Consider the following 21,209-nt stretch of genomic DNA (forward strand, 5'->3'; position numbering starts at 1 on the left):
TATTGTTTGGAAGGGAGGCTTTGTTAACTATTATGTTGTTGTCGGGACATGCAGAAGACGCCTCGTGATATCTTTTTTTTTTTTTAGATAGTATTTTCAGATTAAATATAGTTCTTATGTTATGATTTGCTTATTAAAATGTTAGGTGAAAGTGCAGATTAGTTAGAAAACTCCTTTCCTTTCCCATGAGTATCTACATATGTTTGTGTGCATGTGTGTGTGTGTGTGTGGGCACATACGTTACAGATTATGCAGGGCATAGGCCAAAATGAGGGATATTACATATAATTTAAAAATAGACTAATGGCTAGTGCCAAAAAAACCGTAACTTACTAAAAAAAATAAAAATATATTTTAAAAAACCCAAACACAATAAAATTGTGTAAGAACAAAAACAAGAAAACAAAACAGAAATGAATTGATAATTAAATAAGTTAAGAAGAAAAAGAGGAAGAAGGAATGTTATCGCATTGTCAGACACATGGTCAACCGAACACAAGCACACAAACACATGCATGCACAAACTATAATAAGAACCATTAGCAAAGGGAAATATGCGTAGTGAGAGAGAGAGAGAGAGAGAGAGAGAAGGGAAGAGCGACCCCTTTACACACAATGTGGACCTCATAGAATAATAAGGGATAGCAGTCCAACAGCTACAAATCTACTATTAAAGTTATTTGTATTATATGCACACACACACACACACACACACACATACACACATGACTGTAATGACCTAAGTATTAAATGAATTTGATGCCGGGCAAAATAATATGTCTCTAAGTGACACCATATTTTAATTTTAATAACTGTTCTTTTCTAAAGCAAAGAATTGGACTCCAGAATATGAGAATTTTCAGAGCTCAGCCAATCAGAATGGCCGGACTTTGCAGAAGTAGCCTTTATTCTTTATGAATCAGAAATTAGAAAGATTATGTGAGGTCTACGTATGTATGAGCCTATTACAGTGGATGTAATCACAGAATCTGTGGAACATATAGAATTTATCCCGGTGACAACTGGTAGCAGTGGTAGGACTAAATATTTGAGAAAAATAGAGACTTCTTCCTCTAAAGATGTTGCGATTGTGATGGTGTTGCTCATAGGATGAAATGTAGTATTTTATTATCACAACAATGTGTCTAAAATGGTGTTCAAAAGCTACATAAGATAATGGCTATTAGCCTAGATGTATTGAATTTGTATGTGGCATCTTTTGTTACAAACCTCTGATACTTTGGTCCAAAGAGGCATTTCTGCAGTCATTTTATTATATATGGAGATGATATCAGTTGGTATATCTCAACCCCTGGTATGAGTTATTGTAAATAAATGTGCGTAAAGAAGCAAGAACGACAGACAAAGAAATTTAAATTAAAACTTTTATTTCAGATGGGTTAATGAGGTTGGTATTGTCCTCTGTTACTTGTCAGGATGTACTACTGTCCACCGAGTCAAGAGAAGTACCCGGTTTAATGTAGATAGTAGCCCTTGTTCTTAGAGCTGTTAATTGTATTGTTGATTGCTGGTGATGACAGTGGGAGCATTGGGGCTTGATTGTTGAGAAGATGATGATGACGGCTGTGCTGCTTATTGTTGAAGGATGTTGTCAGCACTGCTGCTTAACTGTTGAAAAGATGCTGACAGAGCTGTTGTTAATTGTTGCGGAGATATTGATGATGACGAGCGCACTCCCCGAAACCTGGATTTACACCGTAGAGATTCTTAGATGCCGAAAAGCTTTCTACTCTAATAGTTTTTTCATCAAAGTTTTTCCCATCGAATTGTTAGACTTTGGAATTCCTTCCTGGTCTCCTGCTTCCCTGACTATACTAACAAAAGTTCAAGTGTGATGTGAACAAACATCTCCCTGTCTAACTCCCTACATAGTGGCCCCATAGATATGATTCCTGTGGTTAAAAGTAAACCTTACCTCATGCATCGTGTGGCTCATGTTAGGAAAGAAAAAAAAGAGAAAATAAAAATGGCCGCCCCCTGGTATTTATGGACTGAAAATCACGTGATGTGACGAGAGAGGGGAGGGGGTATGCAAATGAGATGTGGTTGGGTCTCTCTATAAAAGAGCCGTCTTCTTTATTTTGGGCGTCAGTGTGGAAAGTGCAGAGAGAAGAGAACAGTTGGATTTGAGTTTGAGACATTTGATTTGAGGTTGAGTTCAAATTTAACGTCAATTCCAAATCGTAGCCCTTACATCAAAGTGCTACTGTATTTTGGGGGGAGTAAATATGATTAAAAACAGGACAAAAAAAGAAAGATAAGTTAGTTAAAGCATTCATTTATACTTATAACAAAGTGGTTTGGTTATAAGAAATACTGAACAAAAAAATAATAGATGAAAGTGATTATATCTGTGGTGGCTGTATCTCAAAGTGATTCCTATGAACACTAAAAAGCAAATAGATTTAATAGCTTACTCTCTTTCTCTCTCTGCTTTGTTTGGATTTGATATCTTTGTCACTTCCTAAAGCAAGCAAAGTTTCACAGAATTGTGTTAATTCAAAGTATTTTCAACTAATGAAAGTTGTTCCAAACCCTAAAAGTGTTTATTTATTTGTCTGTCTTTCTCTCTAGTGTGTACAAAAGTAAGTTGTTGCCTATCTGGTGTTTTTGGTTACTGTTTTTCTATATTTAAATAATTTTTTTTTTCTTAAATCAACATTGGTATCCAAGTCATTGTATTCACAGACAAACAAGATACTGTGATGAATGAATTGCAAAGTGACTCCTATGAACACTAAAAAGCAAATGGCTTGAATAGCTTGCCCTCTTTCTTTGTTCAATTTGTTTGAATTCGCTCTTTGTCACTTTCTTTTTTAAATTGCATTTTCACCCCCAAACAAGGCAGTGTCACTTTGATGTAGGGTGCTACTATCTGGGACATAATTTGCAGGGGGTAATATGTAGGGAATTTAGTATCAAGATGTCTGTTTACATTACACTTGAACTTTTGCGTGTCAGTAGAGTCAGAGAAGCAGGAACCCAGAAGGGAATGCCAAAGTTTAGCAGTGCTAAGGAAGAAACTATTAGAGTAGAAGGCTTTTTTACACCTGGGAATTTCTACTGAGTAGGGGTGGGATTTTGCTGCTCATTGGATTTGTTGGGACTATTTACATCGAGGGGGTACAAGGATTGTAGTTTGTCAGAGCATGTACAATTAAAATACTTGTAAAACAGGCAGAGAGATGCAACATTTCGTCAATGGGACAGTGGTTGAAGCCTAGCTGACAGTCTAAAAGAGAGAGACGAGTAGCAGATGCACCAGCCCTAATGTGGCAACAATATTTTATACATTGGCGAATGGTGGCCTTGTAGAGGTACAGGACACTCTCAAGCATAAGTAACTTTCTAGCACGATAGAGAAAGCCTACCTTCTTTGCAGTAGCCTTGGCAATGCCTTCAATGTATCTGTTCCAGCTTATGTTCCCCATGAACGTTAAGCCAAGAAGTTTCAACAAAGTACTTTCAGGTAATCCATCATTAGCCATAGTTATTAGTGGTTGAGAAGGTTTCTTGTAATTATTAAAGGACAGAAGCTTAGTCTTGACAGCAGTGAATGTTACCATCCATTTTTGTAACCATTCCACTAAAGACTGGAGGTGTTCTTCTAGGGTTTCCACGATTGCCTTGTTCATTCGTTTTCCCCTCATGTCTGTTATAGACTGTGGTGTTATCAACAGATATAGCCATCTCCTAGACAATTTTATCAGCGAGGTCATTTATGAATATCAGGAATAATGGTCCAAGGATTACCCACTGGTACACCCACATTTATATCATATTCTTTTGACAGATGACCATTGAGGATAACCTAGATTCTTCACTTATTTAAGAAGGATTTAATTGTATTCATCCAGTAATACCACAACTTCCAAAAGCAAATGAAGTTTCACAGAGCTTATTAATTCAAAGTATTTTCAATCAACAAAAATCTATTCAACCCCCAAAAATAACACCTATATATAAAAGTAATAGGCCAGCACAAACTTTTAAACTTCTAAGACATGGTCAACAAAATCAGTTTTCTCTAGAATTCTCAAGTCAGCTGCACCTTGAATAGGACTCCTGAACTTCTGCTTAACACCCCTTCTCCATGCTCTTGGCCAGAAGAGATGGAAAGGACTCAATCTAATTTCTGCAACATTTCTCCACTCACACAAACATTAGCAAACACACAGACATACACAGCTAATTGACTTATCGCCTGCCAATTTGCATAAACTTTATTCATTGAAATATTTTCAATCTTTATTACTAAATTTCTTTTCTAATATGAAATCAAATGAACATTGATTCTTATAAACAACTTTCAATGTTATTTTTATTATTGAAATCCTTTTGAGATGAGCAATTTATACATGTAGTGGACTATTATCCTCATCCTTTGAAATAACAACTAGAAGATGAGAATAGTAGTTCACAAATAAATGCATACAACTTTCAATGTATCATAATTTATACCGACGAGCAGAGTTTTGATTATGATTTTTCCTGATGCCTATAACTCACAGCTTTTAATTAATTGATTCAGACTTCTTCAATGTTTCAGCTAAAGAATCCTCCCCATTTTTTTTTTTTTTTTTACTCACGTTCACCTCCTAACAAGGCATATTGCCACTGGGACCATGCCTAGAAAAGATTAACAAGATGTTGGTTTACAAACTTAAACTTCTGCATAGCAGTACAGTCAGGGAAGCAGGTAGCAGAAAAAGAATTCAAAAGTCTAGCTGTTTGAGGGAAGAGACTTCAACAGTGAAGGGGTGTGATTTTACTGCTAAGCAGGTTTATCGGGGATATGTACATCAAGGCACAACTACAACAAGTTCATCAGAGCACATTCTATTAAAATATATAGATTTGTGTACATCCATTCTTCCCTCATGCATATTATAGAGCATTGTATAATCAGCAAATATACCCAGCTTGGACACAATATTATCAGAGAGGTTGTTAATGAATATCAGGAATAAGAATCGTCCAAGTATCAACTTCTGAGTCATTTCCGCATTAATGCTATGCTGCTTGGATGTATGTCCTCAATGACAATCTGGATGGTCTTATTGTCTCAGAAGGATCTAATTATATTTAGTATTCATCCAACTATACCGTACGATTTAATTTTCATTAGTAGCCCTTCATGCTAGATTTTGTCAAAGGCTTTGGATATATCAAGGGCTACAGCCATGGCTTTGCCTGCCTTATCCAGTGTATGGTATATGCATTCAGAGATGACTGTTAAAATATCTACAGTAGAACGACATTGTCTAAATCCATACTGTTTGTCAGATTAGCTTTTGCAAGGTGATGGACTAGTACTTGATTAAGGTCTCAAAGATTTTAGCAAAGAATGAGAGGAGACTGATAGGGTGATAATTAAGAGGGTCAGTCCTTTCATAAGAATTCTTGAACACTGGTACAACAGAAGCCATCTTCCAGCTATTAGGGAAGCAAGATTCAGTGAGACATTTATTGTAAAGTTCGGAAGTATGGGGGCTAGCTCAGCTATTCTTAATTAGTAGGGCTAAGACAAGAGAATATTCTTTTCATTATTTTGATTCTTGAGTATATATCTTATATATTTTTAGGTAGAGTGATGGGGGTTCTTGATTGATTAACTGTATCAGATATATACCTATAGCTCTGTTAATTAGTATAGCAGAGATAATATCAAGCCCACACACCTTGGAGGTGTCTAACGTTTTTATGATATCGCGGACATGAGAAGAGGTCATTTACACATCAAGTGCGGCTTGAGTATACATAGGGATATTTGGGAGGGAGTTGTTTGTTGGCTCTAAGGTGGAATTGGAGACAAATCGCCGGGCAAGCAGTTCCACATTCTCGGTTGCCATACATGCAATCTTCTGGTTGTTGGATAGTCGGGGAATTACTGATTGCCCTTTATTAACTGCACTATTATAGATTTTCCAGAAATCACAAGTTCCTATCTCCTGCGATTCTATGCATTCCCTGGTTATTTCAGCATGCCTTCTTTTGGCTGTCGCTATTTCTCTCTTACAATCATTTCTAGCATCTATAAATTTATGTCTGTTTGTATTATGGCATAAGAACTGCCGAATGTATGCTGTCTTTGTGCAATGACAGTTAACCATGAGGGTTAGTGGGGTTTGCTATAATCCTCCCATGTGGGGACATTTGCTTCAATGCCCACTTTACACCATTCAGTTGTCTCATTGGCACATTGTTCAGCAGAAAGAGAGAAGATATTGGTCCATGGGGCATCTCTGATGTGTTTTCTGATGACTTCCCAGTCAGCCCTTTTGTAGTACCTTGTCATTTTGAGCAATGGCTCCTCACCTTGTGGTTGAGATTTAAGTGTGATATTCAAGGATACTACTAGGTAGCCTGCGTTTCCATGTGAACTGTGGGCATTAGTCACACAATCCTCAGATACTGTTGTAAGGCAAAGGTTTAGAAGTGAAGCCTGCTGGTGTTCACAATCTAGGAGGCAGGTCGGGAACATGACTGTCAGTGTGAAGGAATGGGCTATGGAGAAGCTATACGTACAGCATCCAGCTGCATCTTTGTAATCTGAGAAACCAAGCCAATTTGGTTTTAAAGAACTCTAAAAATATTCATGAGCATTCTGTTTTTCCTATTGCTGTAAATTTCCATTTTAAACATTTAAAAATATCTTGTGAGTATATGCTTTCTGAACTCTTTATTTTGTTTTGTTTACCGTGTATGTCTCGTTTTTCTCACATTTGATTATAAAAGCTCCAAACCATTATAGAGAAATTATTTCTTTGAATCCAACTCATCCCTAAAATACATTGTCCATTACAAAACACCTTCAGGTAAAACCCTAATCATGTGTATGCTTTGTGATAATGTATGAAAGTGAAATTTGGCCAGTGAGGGTTGAGAATATGCATTGAATTGCGAGAAAATGATACAGTAGATGAATAATGGAAGTTTAAAAACAGGTTTAGGTCCTATGAGCTCAGAGGAAGATTAAATTTGGATAGTACAGGGAGATGTGCACTGAACAGGAGCCACAATGATATGGCAACATTGAAAGAATGTTTGAAAGTTGCTTGTTTAGTAGATGTATAACAATTCAGGTGGCAGAGTCAGCACATGGAAGATCAATGAAAATATGAGAAAAAGTGATAAAGATGGACTTGAAAGAAAGAGGAATAAATAAAAACCTGGCCAGAGATAGGTTAGCTTGGAACTCAATTTCTAGAAGCCATTGAACACATGCTAGCATGTAAAACAAATATCAAACCAAATATAATGATGATGATTATGATGATGATGATGACAACCCATGTCATTACATGTTCTCCATCTTATGCGCTTCCAAATAGAATAGCTTGCTATCACCCTATCTCTTTAAGCCATGTAACATTATATCACTTTTTAATAGATTTTCACAGCCAAAGTAATTTTCAACTCGGGTACCTCAAGTTGCCTTTTCTATTAATTTTCAATTAACTAAAATATATGCTAGAGGATCTATATTCCATAGCAAACCCTGAGCAAATATTAAAAATAAAATAGTATTTTAAGCCAAATAAGATCCTCTTGACATGACCATACACGGACTCGTACGAGAAATCTTCTAGTAATGTTACCTCAAGAAACAGTGCTTAACTGAATATTCCACCAAACTAGGAAAATTCTTGTCCTAGAATCCAGTAAGACCAAAAGATATACCATAACACTCAGATATCTGTATCTCATATACGAGAGGCAGTCCAAAAGTAATGCCTGTTATTTATTCTGCTAGAATGGATCAGGGTAGATTGCAAATTGCATTGTTAGCATGGTTGAAAGTTTCATCTCTCTGTTGCAGATATTGATGGTGTGAGACTAAGCAAGTAACTCCCTGTCACGGATGTGTGTTAAAAGCAGAGATGTATCATTGAATTCCTGGCAAAAGTGCATTGAGAATGATGGTAACTATACAGAAAAATAAATTCTGGAGCACAAAAGGTTGTTCATTTTAATGGTACCACTCTATCTTCTGTAGCACTTAAATTTTTGAATAAAAAAAAAATTGCAGGCTTTACTTTTGGAATGACCTTCGTAGATTTGATTTCTAAGAATTAATAGCATTTTCAAGGAAGATTAAATGGAAAAAAGGAGAATAAAAAAAGGGATAAAAGGAAGATAAAAATAAAAAAAAATAAAATAAAAAAGAGAAAAGAGGGCCAGGGAAAAAAGGAGAAAAAATGCGGAAATAAAAAAATAAACAAGAGAAATAGAAAAAAAAGGGCAATAATTGGAAGAAAAAAGAAGGAGAAATAAGGAAAAAAAAGTAGTACAATGGGGAAAGGAGTGGCTGGTTACTTTTAATGCATCTAAAACCAAGCTTCTCTCTTTACATCATCAACATTCTAATCCACATTTGTCATCAATTGAAATGAATGGCTCTCGTCTTCAGGAGGCCTCAAGTTTTGACAAGCTTCTGGGCTTGACCATTACTCCTGATCTTAAATGGAACACGTATATCAAATCTGTTGCCAAGGCCGCTGGAAAAATGGTGGGATCTTTCTATCGATCCAGTAGATATCTCACTGCTGATGCTATTCTCTATCTATATAAGAGCCAGGTACGTCCAAGGATGGAATACTGTTGCCACATCTGGGCAGGAGCTGCTAGAAAGGACTTGGCCTGCCTTGATAGAGTTCAAAATAGACTTCGTAGCCTCGTAGGAGATGTCCTTTTCTCCTCCTTGCAACCTCTATCTCACAGAAGAGATGTTGCGAGTTTGTCTCTGATGTATCGTTATTTTCATGGAAAGTGTTCGACTGAGCTTCAATCTATGGTCCCCCCCTCGCCAAACTTTCACAAGAAACACTCGTCTAGCTGTAAACACTATCAATAATTTCCCCCACTCTTTATCTGTGCCTAAACCTAAACGTAGATTCCATGAACAAAGCTTCTTTCTTAGAACTGCACGCCTGTGGAATTGTCTTCCGTTTTCCTGCTTTCCGGCTGACTACAATATGGTTGTGTTCAAGTCTAAAGTAAATAAGTTCTTGATGAGCCGTTCCATATAAGTTATTAAACTTACCAAATTTTCATTACTAATGATTACTATATTGACCAACTTCTACTGTACACTCTTTAACCCTTATCCTTGAGTGGCCTCTGGGCCTTGATAATGTGGTGATGCCTTTGTAAAAAAAAAAAAAAAAAAAAAAGTATGGCTTAGTATAGCTTACCAAATGAAAATTTCATAAATTCAGAAAGATAAGTATAAATCATAATGTTTTTATGCAGTATAATGACTATCATCGGAATCGATCGGGCGGTTTACAGAAAATGTCAGAAGATGCAAAAATGCTAAGTGCCTTAACCCTAATTCAAAAAAATGATTAAGAAAACATTTATTAGCTATTATTAGTTTATTTATATGTAAAAAACTAAATATTTATCTTGATTTGAACTACAAAAAAAAGAAAGAAAAAGTTTTTGTCAACTTTTGTTCGCTGTTTGTTTTTTCAAAAAATAAATATTCATTCATGAAAATTACCTTAAAATGAATGTTTTTTTTCTTGATTTGAATTATAATTTTCTAAAAGTTTCGTAAAAATTGTTCAATTAGTATTCAAGAATATTGTTTTCATTTTTCAATTAATTTTTCATCAAAATTCTTTTCCTTTCTCAATTATTTTTTCATTGAATTAGCTTTGTATTGGCAGAAATAAAATTTTTCATTAAAAAAATTAGCTAGTGTTTGCACAAAAAAAAAATAAATCACAAATTGTTTGTTTCCAGCATTTTCCATAAACCATCCAGGTGATTCCGACAATCCTTATACTGCATAAGTACCAGCTTTTTTAAAGTAGCGTTTAATTTAAATTATTCAAATAAATGGCTTTCTTCTTATTTTGATAAGCTCCTAGAACTGTATTTCTACCTAGTTCTAAAATTGAGGACTTATATTTAATCTATTGCTAAAAAAAAGTTGGATCATTCTATAACTCCAGAAAGTAGCGACTCCTTATACAATCTTCTACTTATATAAGAGTTAGATACGTCCTAAGATAGTTTACGGCTGCCATATCTGGGAAGGCGCCCCTCAGAACACTTTCTTGCTTTAACAGAGTATAAAATCGACTTCTCAATCTAATTAGGGATGGTCACTTCTGTTCCCTATTGCCCCTTTCTCAGAGACAAAAGGATGCTAGTCTTTCTCTACTCTCTCACTACTTCTATAGAAAATGCTTGACTGAGCTCCACTTGCTGTTTTCTCCTTTGTAAGATATTCACAACAAGAATTTATCTTTCTATGAGGATTGCTAAAGAACTTTCACTTCATCCTCCATCAAACATAATTTCCATGAACAGAGTTTCTTTCCCAGAGCCTCATCAGTGGAATACATGACATGTTTTGGTGCAAACTATATGGTAATCTTTAAATTCAGTATCAATCAAAACTGGTCATAAAACGTTTCTTACAAATAATGAAATTGTGTTCATTCCAATCACCATTTTCAATTCTTTCATAATATTTTTCATCATTTAACTGACCATATCTATCTTATATACCTGATTTAAATTTTATTTTCTGATTGATCTCAATCATAACTGTGACAGTTCTTAAGTTTTTAATGTTATAAACCCAAAGTCATTAGGTATTTCAGTTTTCATGTGTGAGTTCCTCTGTATAGGTATAATGAAAACGAATGATGTATAGCATCTCAGAAACAAAATTTTCATTAAAATATTACATTTTCCAATAAAATAATAATACAAAGATGAAACAAAAAGTAAAAACAAAAAAATGAAAACAAGAAAAGAACAAAGAAATTATATTTTAAAAACAATAAAAGAAAAAAATAATCCCTCCCTTTATAATTACTCATAACAATTAAACCAGGCATAATTTTGTTGATAAATTATCCCAATGTACAATACATACATATTTTTATAAATTTTTATTTTTGGTCAATAAACAGCGTTAATAAAAACCAGTTCTTAGTTATCAACTGAGCCTGGATTTAACGCGATGCTCTTTTAGGCATTTTGGCGTACAAAAACGAAAGTGATAATATTCGTATGGGATGAGTCCGCTAATATCACAGAAGCATTGAGAACAGCGCCTGAAAAAGAAAGAGAGATTGTTTCATTACCAAAATACTCACAAAATTACAATTTCTCAAAAACAGAAAGAAAATTTTGAAAAATGAAAAAAAGCAATAAAAGCAGTCAAATAATAAAATTGAAATTCAGAGAATCTTACTTAATTTGTGTATAATAATGACTATGGATTAAATTTAATGCAAATTTGATGCATTTTTAAATTTTCAAATGACAGCTTGTGCTTATATCATAGTCCCTAAAAAATCCGTTAAATATTCCAATGAAATTGAAATTTGAGGAATATTTGTTAACTTCTTATGACCTGAATTATGATGTAGATGATTAAAAAATATTTTATTGTTAATTTTAATTAGTTTAAAGGGTAATGATACTATGATTTTAAGACTTTTTCACTATAATGATTTTTCATTATGAAGTTCAATAGTTAAACTACCACTGAGAAGTTTTGCATTTCATAAACTTCCTTGATTATTATACATAGTGCTTAAAAAAAGTGTGTTTATGACAACAAACAAAATCCTCCACTCTCTGAGACAGATGCCAGCAGCATACTGAATGTAAGCAATAGACATTTGCAATCGGTGATGCTCATGTCATGTCCCCTAAAAACTAGTGATGGGACGATACCAATATTATTTCCAATTCCGATACAATTACCGATTTTGATTCTTTATAAATATCTAAATATTTAACTATAAAATGGTTATTTTGTCCCGATTACAGTAAAAACAAATCTTAAATGTGCATATATTTTTGTGAGGGGGAGATTTATAGACTTTAGTTTTACTGGAAGTTTAAATCAATAAATATTTATTATTACTACCAGCAGTGGGAGATTTTTCTTAAACCAAAATCAAATAAAAAAGATAATCAAAAGAATCGTTTTTGGCATCGGAAAATAGGCACAAATTTTTCCAATTCCAACACCGATGCTTCCAAAAGTTTCGATTTTTAACATTTTGATTAATTGTCCTTTGCTTGTACAAGCAAACTACAAACTTAAAACAAAAAAATTTGTCTCTTTTCACAATTTTTAATTAATCAGACATGTTTTGTTTTTTCAGCAATCTACATTAACCTCTTATTAGTTACGATACAATATAGATTGTAAATATGTCTTGCTTTAACAAGTTTGATTAAAATAGGTAATGCTAAGCAAAAAAGGTAAATTAAGTTAATTTGAATGGAAATTTTTCTGATTCTGATACCTCAAAATGTTCTGATTTTTTTTTTATTTCAATTAATCATCCCAAGATTAGTTACAATATTATATTAATTATAAATATGTCTTACTTTTAAAAAATTTTTTTTTTATTACATTTTCACCCCAAACAAGGCACAGTGCCACTTTGATGTAGGGGGTTATCATCTGGAACATAAATTGCAAGGATACTGTGTAGGATGTTGAGCATTTGCTATGATACAATAGAAAAGCTTGTTCATAAATATTACAATTGTACACTTGTTGCATAAGCAAATCCCCGTGAGGAGGTTAAACAATAAATTTGGCCAGAAAACATGACTAAGGCTCACATGCTGAATGTTCATGTGGTCAAGTGACAGCAAACAAAAAACATTGGTTACGAGTCTATGCAGAGAGTGGGGAGATGACGTCAAAACGAATGACCACATTTTTGTAAGACAATGTCAATCGGAATGGCGAAGTCATCTAGGCCAAAAACAAGAGACAGCGACCAGAAAAAGGACATAACAACACAAGTGGGATAGCAACACAGTCTTCTACACACCACCACCATCATCCCTGTTATGCGGCCAATGTCAATCCGTCATTAAGCCTTATATGTACAGAAATAAATCACATATTTTTTATAACTAGCTGCGTGTGTTTTATATTTTCACTGACGAGTGTCTAAGTAAAAGAAATGACAAAAATTGTTATTTTTGAAATTAAATAGACAAACGAAATTGATGACTTGGCCATCATCATCAGAGTGAAATGTAACACAGTCTTTAAAAAATTTGCTTCAATTAACAATTTATGTCAGGAAAAATCTAATTGGGTCAGGGAAAATTGGTCGATCATTGAAGATTATTATTACAGAATCTTGCAGTGATGTAAGAGTTGGGAAATAGTATTAATTAATGAAGCATGAATACAATAGATGAAAGCTATTTACCTAAATGCGCTTGCCTACATGATTCCAATCTGATAATATCATGTGATATCTAAAAAAAAATATTTTTAATGTAAAACACACTATGTATAAGTGTGTATATCTTTGTTTATATGAAGTTAAGTAAATGCATATGTTTATATATTTTTATATGATGGTCTTTTTCAATTCAAGAATGGTCTGGGTATTATTTTGATAGACATTACCACAGATAAAATTTGGAGGATTAAGGTGTGAATGACGATATAAGATATTCATGACTGAAAATTAGTGAACAAATCAGACATTAACTCAAATTTATATTAGTTGGGTTATTTGAACTATTCTTCTCATATTGAGTGTTTTTTTCACAGCAGTTTTGCCAACGTAATCTGACTTTCACATGTATCTTGTCTCACTTGGAAATCTGCATGGAATTTCGAACGAAACACTTTTAATCTACAAGAGTAGATGTTCTTGTTTCTGAAATAGGCAATGTTAAACAAAACAGGCAAATTACTCACGCCAGAATTGGTTTGCTTTCACCAGCACGGGATTTTTGATTTAAGAATCGACGTTCTGCTGCCAAGGCTCTCTGTTGTTGAAGGCAAATAAAATGTTACATTAAAATTATTTGAATAAAACTGGCAAAGATTCAATTCAAATTGTATGAAAATCTATCAGCACTTAGAACCGATTGAATCAAAACATTTTCCATTGGTTTAAAATATATGTTTATGGGAAAAATATGCTTATTCAATTAGATTTCACCCTTTATTTATACTAATCCTTTTACTGAACTTATATATATAAGCTATAAAGAATGAGAATTCAAAGTTAAATAAAATCAATAAGGAAAGAAGGAAGAAAAGCTCTTCATGCCATGGTATTTCAGAAGAGGAGGAAAAAAAAAGTCAGAATTATATATATACAAAAAAGCCTGCATAGTGACATTAGCTTAGAAATGAAATACCGTATAAAGATGGTAGAAATAGAAAATAGGTAGGACATGTGGGTACATAATAAAAAAGATACATATAGAAAAAATATACAAATATGTATAAAGTAACAATGATAAAATAAAAGAATGAAAGTAAAAATAGATTAAAAATAAGATAAAATAAAATTAATATATATATATATATATATATATAAAGTTTAGATGAGGTCAGACTCAGTTCATGGAGATGTTTGTTTTATTGTTGAAAAATGATAAGTACAATTGTGCGATACCCCCCAAAAGTATTAGGAATTTAAAAAAAATTTAAAGAGGAAAAACTATAACAAAAAAAGAGGAAATAAGTTTATCAACAGAGAGAGGGGGTGGAGAATAACAGAAAATGAGAGAGGCAAAGTAAGAGATAAGTCACTTGAAGATTATTTGTAAATAATGGGTAATTAGTACAGATGACTTACATGAGGGAGACCCCCATAGTGAAATATGCATCACTATAATGTTGTATGCAGCACATTGTAGGGAGCGTTCATTGATCTGAAAAGAAAGGAAAGAATTTTGGCGTGTGTGGCCTTGTTTTTTTTGTTTTTTTTTTGGCTTGAACTTTGTGCTTTCCAGATTATTTTGTTATGTATTTTTTGGGCTGGATATTTTTTTTTTGGCCGGAGGTTAGTTATTTTTATTTTTTGAATAAAAATAATTATTAGAACAAAATCAGTCGTGTTCTCATCGAGTGTTTTTTTATTCAGGAAAATATAAGGTATTCTTATTATTTAGAAAGACATTCTTAACATGGGGACACAGGAGGGCATTGTTTACCTATTCTGTACTGTCACCTAACAATTTTATAAAAACAGATATCGGCCAATTTTCCTGTTAATCATCATATCTTGTCGCTCTATCTCTTCAACCAGCGGCGTGCGGTTTCATTACCAACACTGAGGTCTTCGTCCGTGCAGTTGGGCCCCAGTGGGCAAGATGTTAAAATGTGCTCGATGGTCTGAACTTGGGCACCACAGGGGCATTCAGCAGTTGTAGAGTAACCCCACATGAGGAGGTTGTCGCCAGTTTTTGCAACTTTTGCCCTTGCTCTATTCAGAGTGACCCACTCCGAACGGGACAGGTGTGTGCCAGGTGGTAAGGTTTCACTGCGCTCTGGCAGTGCTATATTTGTAGACTGAGGGTCTACCTCTCTCCACATCTGCAGCCGGTAAGAGGATGTAGGAGTGTCCGGTAGTTCCCCCACTGTGGCAAAGCTTCGCCGGGACACAAGTCGTCTAGCCACCTCCGAGTAGCCATAGAGAGGGTGTCTGGGGTCTTCGAGTTGTTTAGTTGTTTAGTTCCTGTTAATAATTACCTATAACTAATCTTCAGCCCCCCACCCCCACCCAATATCCATAAAAAAAAAAACATAACAAAATAATCCGAAATGCAAAGTTCAAGCCAAAATAATAATAAAAAAAAAACAAGGCCATACACGCCAAAATTCTTTCCTTTCCGGATTGCTGAACACTCCCTGGAATGTGCTGCGTACAACATCAGAACCGATGTGTATTTCGCCATTAATTCAATTAAAATGAAAATTTTTTTTTTTGTTAAACATAACTTAATCCCCAAACCAAAGAAACACTTTACCAGACATTTTGTGTAATTAAAAGATATAGAGAAAAAAGCCTTCGGGAAATAAATGTTAATTGCCTCAACTTTAATAATAAATAATAATCTATAGACATTGTTTAATACTAACTTTTAGTTTTATTTGACTATTAATAATAATCCAGTGCTTGTGCATTTTAAAATAGAACCAATACATTTCAAGTAAAACCATTTTAAGTAGATATAAAAAAAAAAAAAAAAATGAAATACATTTTAAGTAAAACATTGCAAGTGAATATTTAAAAAAAAAAAGAAGAAAATCGAACCAATACATATGAAGTAAAACCATTGTAAATGGATATTTTTACAAAATCAATCAAATACATTTCAAGTAAAACCATTATCACATATTGACGCGTCATATCAAAATTAGTAAAAATTCCAAAAATTATGAAAAATGATCAAGTAAAAGATCTGCTAGAACTATTTTTTTTTTATAAAAAAACAAGCAAAAAAAAGAAAAACACCTATTCTTGATCCGCCATTTTCTAACTTGAAATGGCAGAATTAACTGAAAGCAAGGGAGGTAAGTCAGCTTTTACATACGGAATAGAAGAAACTTTTTGGCGGTATAAACAACTTTTGAAGAAAAAAAAGAGACATCAAAATCATAGCAATTTATTTAAATAACGAAAATGGAATAAAGAAAAGATTAAACAAAACATATTCGCCATTCAAGAATTAAAATATTTGGTCAAATTAATATACTAGTTACTTCCCCTAGATTCTGAGAACTCTTCAAAGTTAACAAATTGATGTTGGGTTAATTAATAACCTTTGTTAAGTTAATTATAAAGTAAATAAATAAAACATACCTTTTTTCCTTAAATGACTTCATACTGAAAGTTATATGGACGATGATAAAAGAAAAATTTATTAACGTAATATTTTATAACCTTTTATGCAGAGACGCAGAAAGACGTCAGTTTATTTCACATGTTTTAGCAAAATTGATAAATTTGTAACAGCAACATTGATAAATTTCCAAGATATAATAATTGCATTATTTGCTGAATTTTATTTTTACATGTAATTATTTTTCTACTCTAATTTTGTGAATTTGTACGAATTTCGACATGACACATAAGTATGTACTAGTGTTTTTACTTAAAATGTGTTCTTTTACCTTTTTTAAAAAATCCACTTCTAATACACAAGCACCTTATTTTTTAATGATGAAATCAGATTGCCTGGCAAAATGGTCAATGAATGTTCAATAAAACCCAGACCTCAACAAACCTTTTCTCTTTCTGAAAGATTCTTGTAGCGAAGTTCTTCCTCTTCTCGTTTGGCTTTTAACTCTGATACAATCTTGGCTTCTTCATCTACCTGTTTTTTTTCCTGAAAAAAAAAAATATATATATATATATATGAGAGAGAGAGAGAGAGAGAAAAAGGTCTTATCTGTCATTTCAGAAAGATTTTCCTTCACAAAAATCTACAATATTAATAAAAAGATTTAGACAAAATCCAGAAGGTCTCAGAATTTTCCAGAACATTCAAAAAAAGATCAAGAGGGTTCTACAATATTCTAATACAGAATGGTACTCTCTATAACCCAGGTTTTTGTGGTAACTCAGCAGTTATTGGTTTGTCAACATGACGAGTCAAACCTCAGCTTTGGAGTGATTCTAGGTTTATAAAACCAGTTGGAAAAAATTCTCTTTAAAACCTGGAAACAAAAGGTAATTTCTTTAGTAATATTTCTCTGACCAAAGATGATATAAATCTAAAATTTTGAGATTCTCAGCAGGAACCTGGGAGGGAATTCTGAAGTCTAGCTGTTCGAGGGAAGAAACTATAAAAGTAGAAGGCTTTCTAGCATCTGGGGATCTCTAGTGTGTAGAGGTAGGATTTTGTTGCTTGTAGGGAGTATTTACGTAGATGGGGTACAAGGGGTTGTAGTTTCCAGTGATCACTATTTTGCATGAACATTTATCTACGAGAAAAATTGTGTTCAAAGCGAATGTCAAATTTTGTTGCAGCTATTCAAAAACCAATGTGTCAAAAATTGAAAGCATTGTTTGCAACTGTTTCAACGCAACAAAAATTCTTTTACACCAATATATGACAATGGATGAAACAGATTTACCATTTTATTCAAGTCAGATTGACAGTCAGCTGAGTGTATACAAGCAGGTGAAAGCCGTTATATCACCAAAGATGCAAACATCAGCAGAAAAAGTACTGGCCTCCATATTTTGGAATGTTCATCAATCTTGAGATTTATGAACTTATCAATAGTAAATATTATATAGTACTAAACTTGGATAAAAGTTGTGACTGTTACACTTTAACCATGTCATTACATTTCAACCATTCACACAATGTTTGGTACTGTTGCAGGAACAAACAAGGAAGATACAACTCTGCATTTTTTTTTTTATTTAAATACAAAAAGCATTTATTCCAGTAATTTCCAACAACACACTTCACTGTGTTTCAAAATATCACTCACACGTCGAACATGTCTGTAAAGAGACTCTTTCACGCATGTGTCTTTGTCATCACCTGTCTTTCTGCTTTTTCGACGATGCGGCACATTTTCTCTTTTGCCGCATACCAGTCAAAACACGTCTGATCGCTTCTTTTGCTCGATCACATGCTGTATCTTTATTTTCCTTTTTTCCCCATGATGTCAGTGTGTGCACACTTGCTTAATTTGCATATGTGCTAAGACAGCTGCTGCTGCTAATATTTTCGCTAGTCAGCTATCTTATGGCCGCTGATGATTTCTCACACGTACGCCGCTTCATTACGCTAAAAATGAGTGCTTAATGCCAAATGGTTTATTATAGTTAAATTTATGCTCATTTTTGCATTTAATGTTAATCCCTATTAATTCTTTGCATCAAACATATACCATAATACTTATTTCGCCATATCATATCATAATGATCTATACAAAATTTCAGCCAGATTGGCCCAGTAGTTTCCGAGAAAAAGTTGACTGGATAGATAGACTGTGAAATATAATATAGATTATCGGAGGAAGAAACTGCTAAAAGACGGCCACAAAGGAAGAGAGAATAGTGCTCTTTCAATAAGATAATGCCCCATATCACAAGCTGATCACAACAATGGCAAAACTACATGAATTGTATTTTGAATTGCTTCTGCACTGATCTGGCCCCCAGCAGCAACTGATTGTTTGCAAACCTCAAAAGAAATTTTGCTCTAATGGAGAAGTGTTATAAAACAATTGAGATGTCAAAGACAAATCATTCTACAAAAATGGCATCAAATTGTTAGCAAAATGTTTGAATGAATGAATCTGTAACACAAAAAAGAAAAAAAAGTAAAACAGCAAAATCACTCAGTAACACACTACAACAGCCTCCAAGGAGTTTCTTACAAGCATCTACAAGGATTCTTGTACAACCGCCTGTCTGCATTCTCCCCGTGGCCTACTTTTATCTGGTCAAGCAGCAAGATTTTGCATTACTTTGCAAGACCACTAGTTATAAAAGTTGTGGGCATCACCATCTTGATACTTTCTTCCCCGCTCCAGCAGCTGGATTCCACATGACACACATGTGCTGACGCTTTAACAATAAGTCATTTTCTTGGTTTCTACAATTTCCCTACAGTATCACCCTAGAAGAGGACTATCTTGATGAATAAAATAAACATCAATGCTGATTTGCCTCAGGAGTTGATTCTTGGACCTTTATTAATTCTGATATTCATAAATGATCTTCCTGATAAAATAGTGTTTCAGATGGGTATATTTGCTGATGACACTATGCTTTATAATAAACTTAAGGGAAAAATGAATGTATACATATCCGAAGCAATGGCAGAGACCTTAGAAAACAACCTTCAGTCTGGAATGGGGTTGTAAACAGAAGGTAATATTTAATGCTACTAAGATTAAGCTTCTTTCTTTTAACAATTAGAAAAAGAATATTCTCAACCACTGATTGCTATGACAAATAACAACCTACCTGAGAGCTTATCGTCTAAACTCTTTAGCTTAACATTCACAGGCAACATGAAATGCATTGAGGACATTGCCAAAGCTGCTGCAAAGAAGGTGGGTTCTCTCTACTATGCTAAAAAATTATTCATACCTGAGAGTATCTTGTAGCTACAAAGCCACCATTCACCCATGCATGGAATATTGTTGCCATATCTGAGCTGGTGCATCTACCACTAATCTTTCACTCTTAGACAAAGTTCAAAAACAGTCTCAAATCCAATAAATCCCACACTATTGGCCCAGTTCCAACCCCTGCCCCATTGCTGCAATGTTGCATTGCTGCCCTTGTTTTACATATTGTGTTCTGATGAACTCATAGCCCTTGTTTCTCATCGGCATATATACTCCTGATCAACCAGGTCCCCAAATACCGAAAAGCCTTATGATAGTTTCTTCTTTAGGATTGGTATATTTGCAATTCCCTCCCTGTATCCTGCTTCCTCGAGTGTACTGTCATGCAGAAGTTTAAATGTGTTGTGAACAGACATTTCGCTACTTAACTCCTCATAATCCTCTGTTATCCATAATCCCAAATAGTAGCCCCTTATATCAAAGTGGCAGTACACCTTGCTCGAGTTGAAAAACGGTAAAAATCAAATGTTGACTAAAAATTGTTTTATTAGACAAGTCCAGGTTGAGCTACATGTTATTTATGTTGAATGTAAAATAAAAAACAAAAACCCTTACTCTTAAACGTTGCTGTTTAGCTTTTTTACGGAGTGATTCCTTCTGCTTTTTTCCTGCTTCCATTTCTGGAGTTAAAGGTCCTGGAATCTAAAAGAGAAAATAAAAAATTTAAGAAATACAGAATTTATTAACAGTGAATGTATTATTTTACTTACTATCATCATTGGGAGAGCATGACAGATGCACACCAGTGTCTATATGTGATATTATCAGTGTTCCTCCCCCAAGTGTCAGGAAGAAGAAACAAAAGAGGAAAAGTATAATTTAAAAAAAAAAAAAAAAGTTTACTAGGTATACAAAGTATAAGAAATAGGTTTATCAACAGAGCAATGGAGAATAAGTTATAGACAAAAGAAAGCTGAGGTGGGGTTATAATGAATATGTGGTAGATGACGGGAACAAAATGATTGGATATATTTTTAGAGTTAGTTTTTTGTAGTGCCATGTCGCGTATGGAAAGGGACCCTGCACTCATCCCCGGTGGGCTTTCCTGAAGCCACAGTCCTAGTTGAAGAAAGGTCAGCTGATGGTCTACTTGTGATGCATGTCTGATGCTCTGCATAACCTCTTGTTCAGCTCCCCCTTACCTAAACTGAAACTCTTTAAAAAAAAATATGACGACAGTACAATCTAAAAATAAGCTTAAACCAGGCTTACGGGTCAAACAAATCCAACTTGCCTCCTCCCTTGAGGCTTGCATTCACAAATATCC

General features: G+C 34.0%; 1 protein-coding gene across 4 annotated transcripts in view; it reads right to left on the reverse strand.

The window, feature by feature from the left end:
* Nucleotides 1-10,795: 10,795 nt before the first annotated feature.
* LOC145263888 (tRNA endonuclease ANKZF1-like) overlaps nt 10,796-21,209 on the reverse strand; it is a 62,132-nt gene continuing 51,718 nt past the window's right edge. For all 4 annotated transcript variants that reach the window (XM_080120966.1, XM_080120967.1, XM_080120968.1 and 1 more), the window contains exons 13-16: nt 20,498-20,584; nt 17,068-17,169; nt 13,742-13,812; nt 10,796-11,102 (exon numbers count right to left, since the gene is read on the reverse strand). In XM_080120966.1, coding sequence (XP_079977092.1) covers nt 10,985-11,102; nt 13,742-13,812; nt 17,068-17,169; nt 20,498-20,584 — 378 coding nt within the window. In that variant the 3' untranslated portion in view covers nt 10,796-10,984. The remainder of the gene's footprint in view (nt 11,103-13,741; nt 13,813-17,067; nt 17,170-20,497; nt 20,585-21,209) is intronic.

Source organism: Euprymna scolopes, chromosome 39 (assembly GCF_053919585.1).
Source record: "Euprymna scolopes isolate OS-2025 chromosome 39, ASM5391958v1, whole genome shotgun sequence".
In the NCBI taxonomy this organism is placed as follows: domain Eukaryota; kingdom Metazoa; phylum Mollusca; class Cephalopoda; order Sepiida; family Sepiolidae; genus Euprymna; species Euprymna scolopes.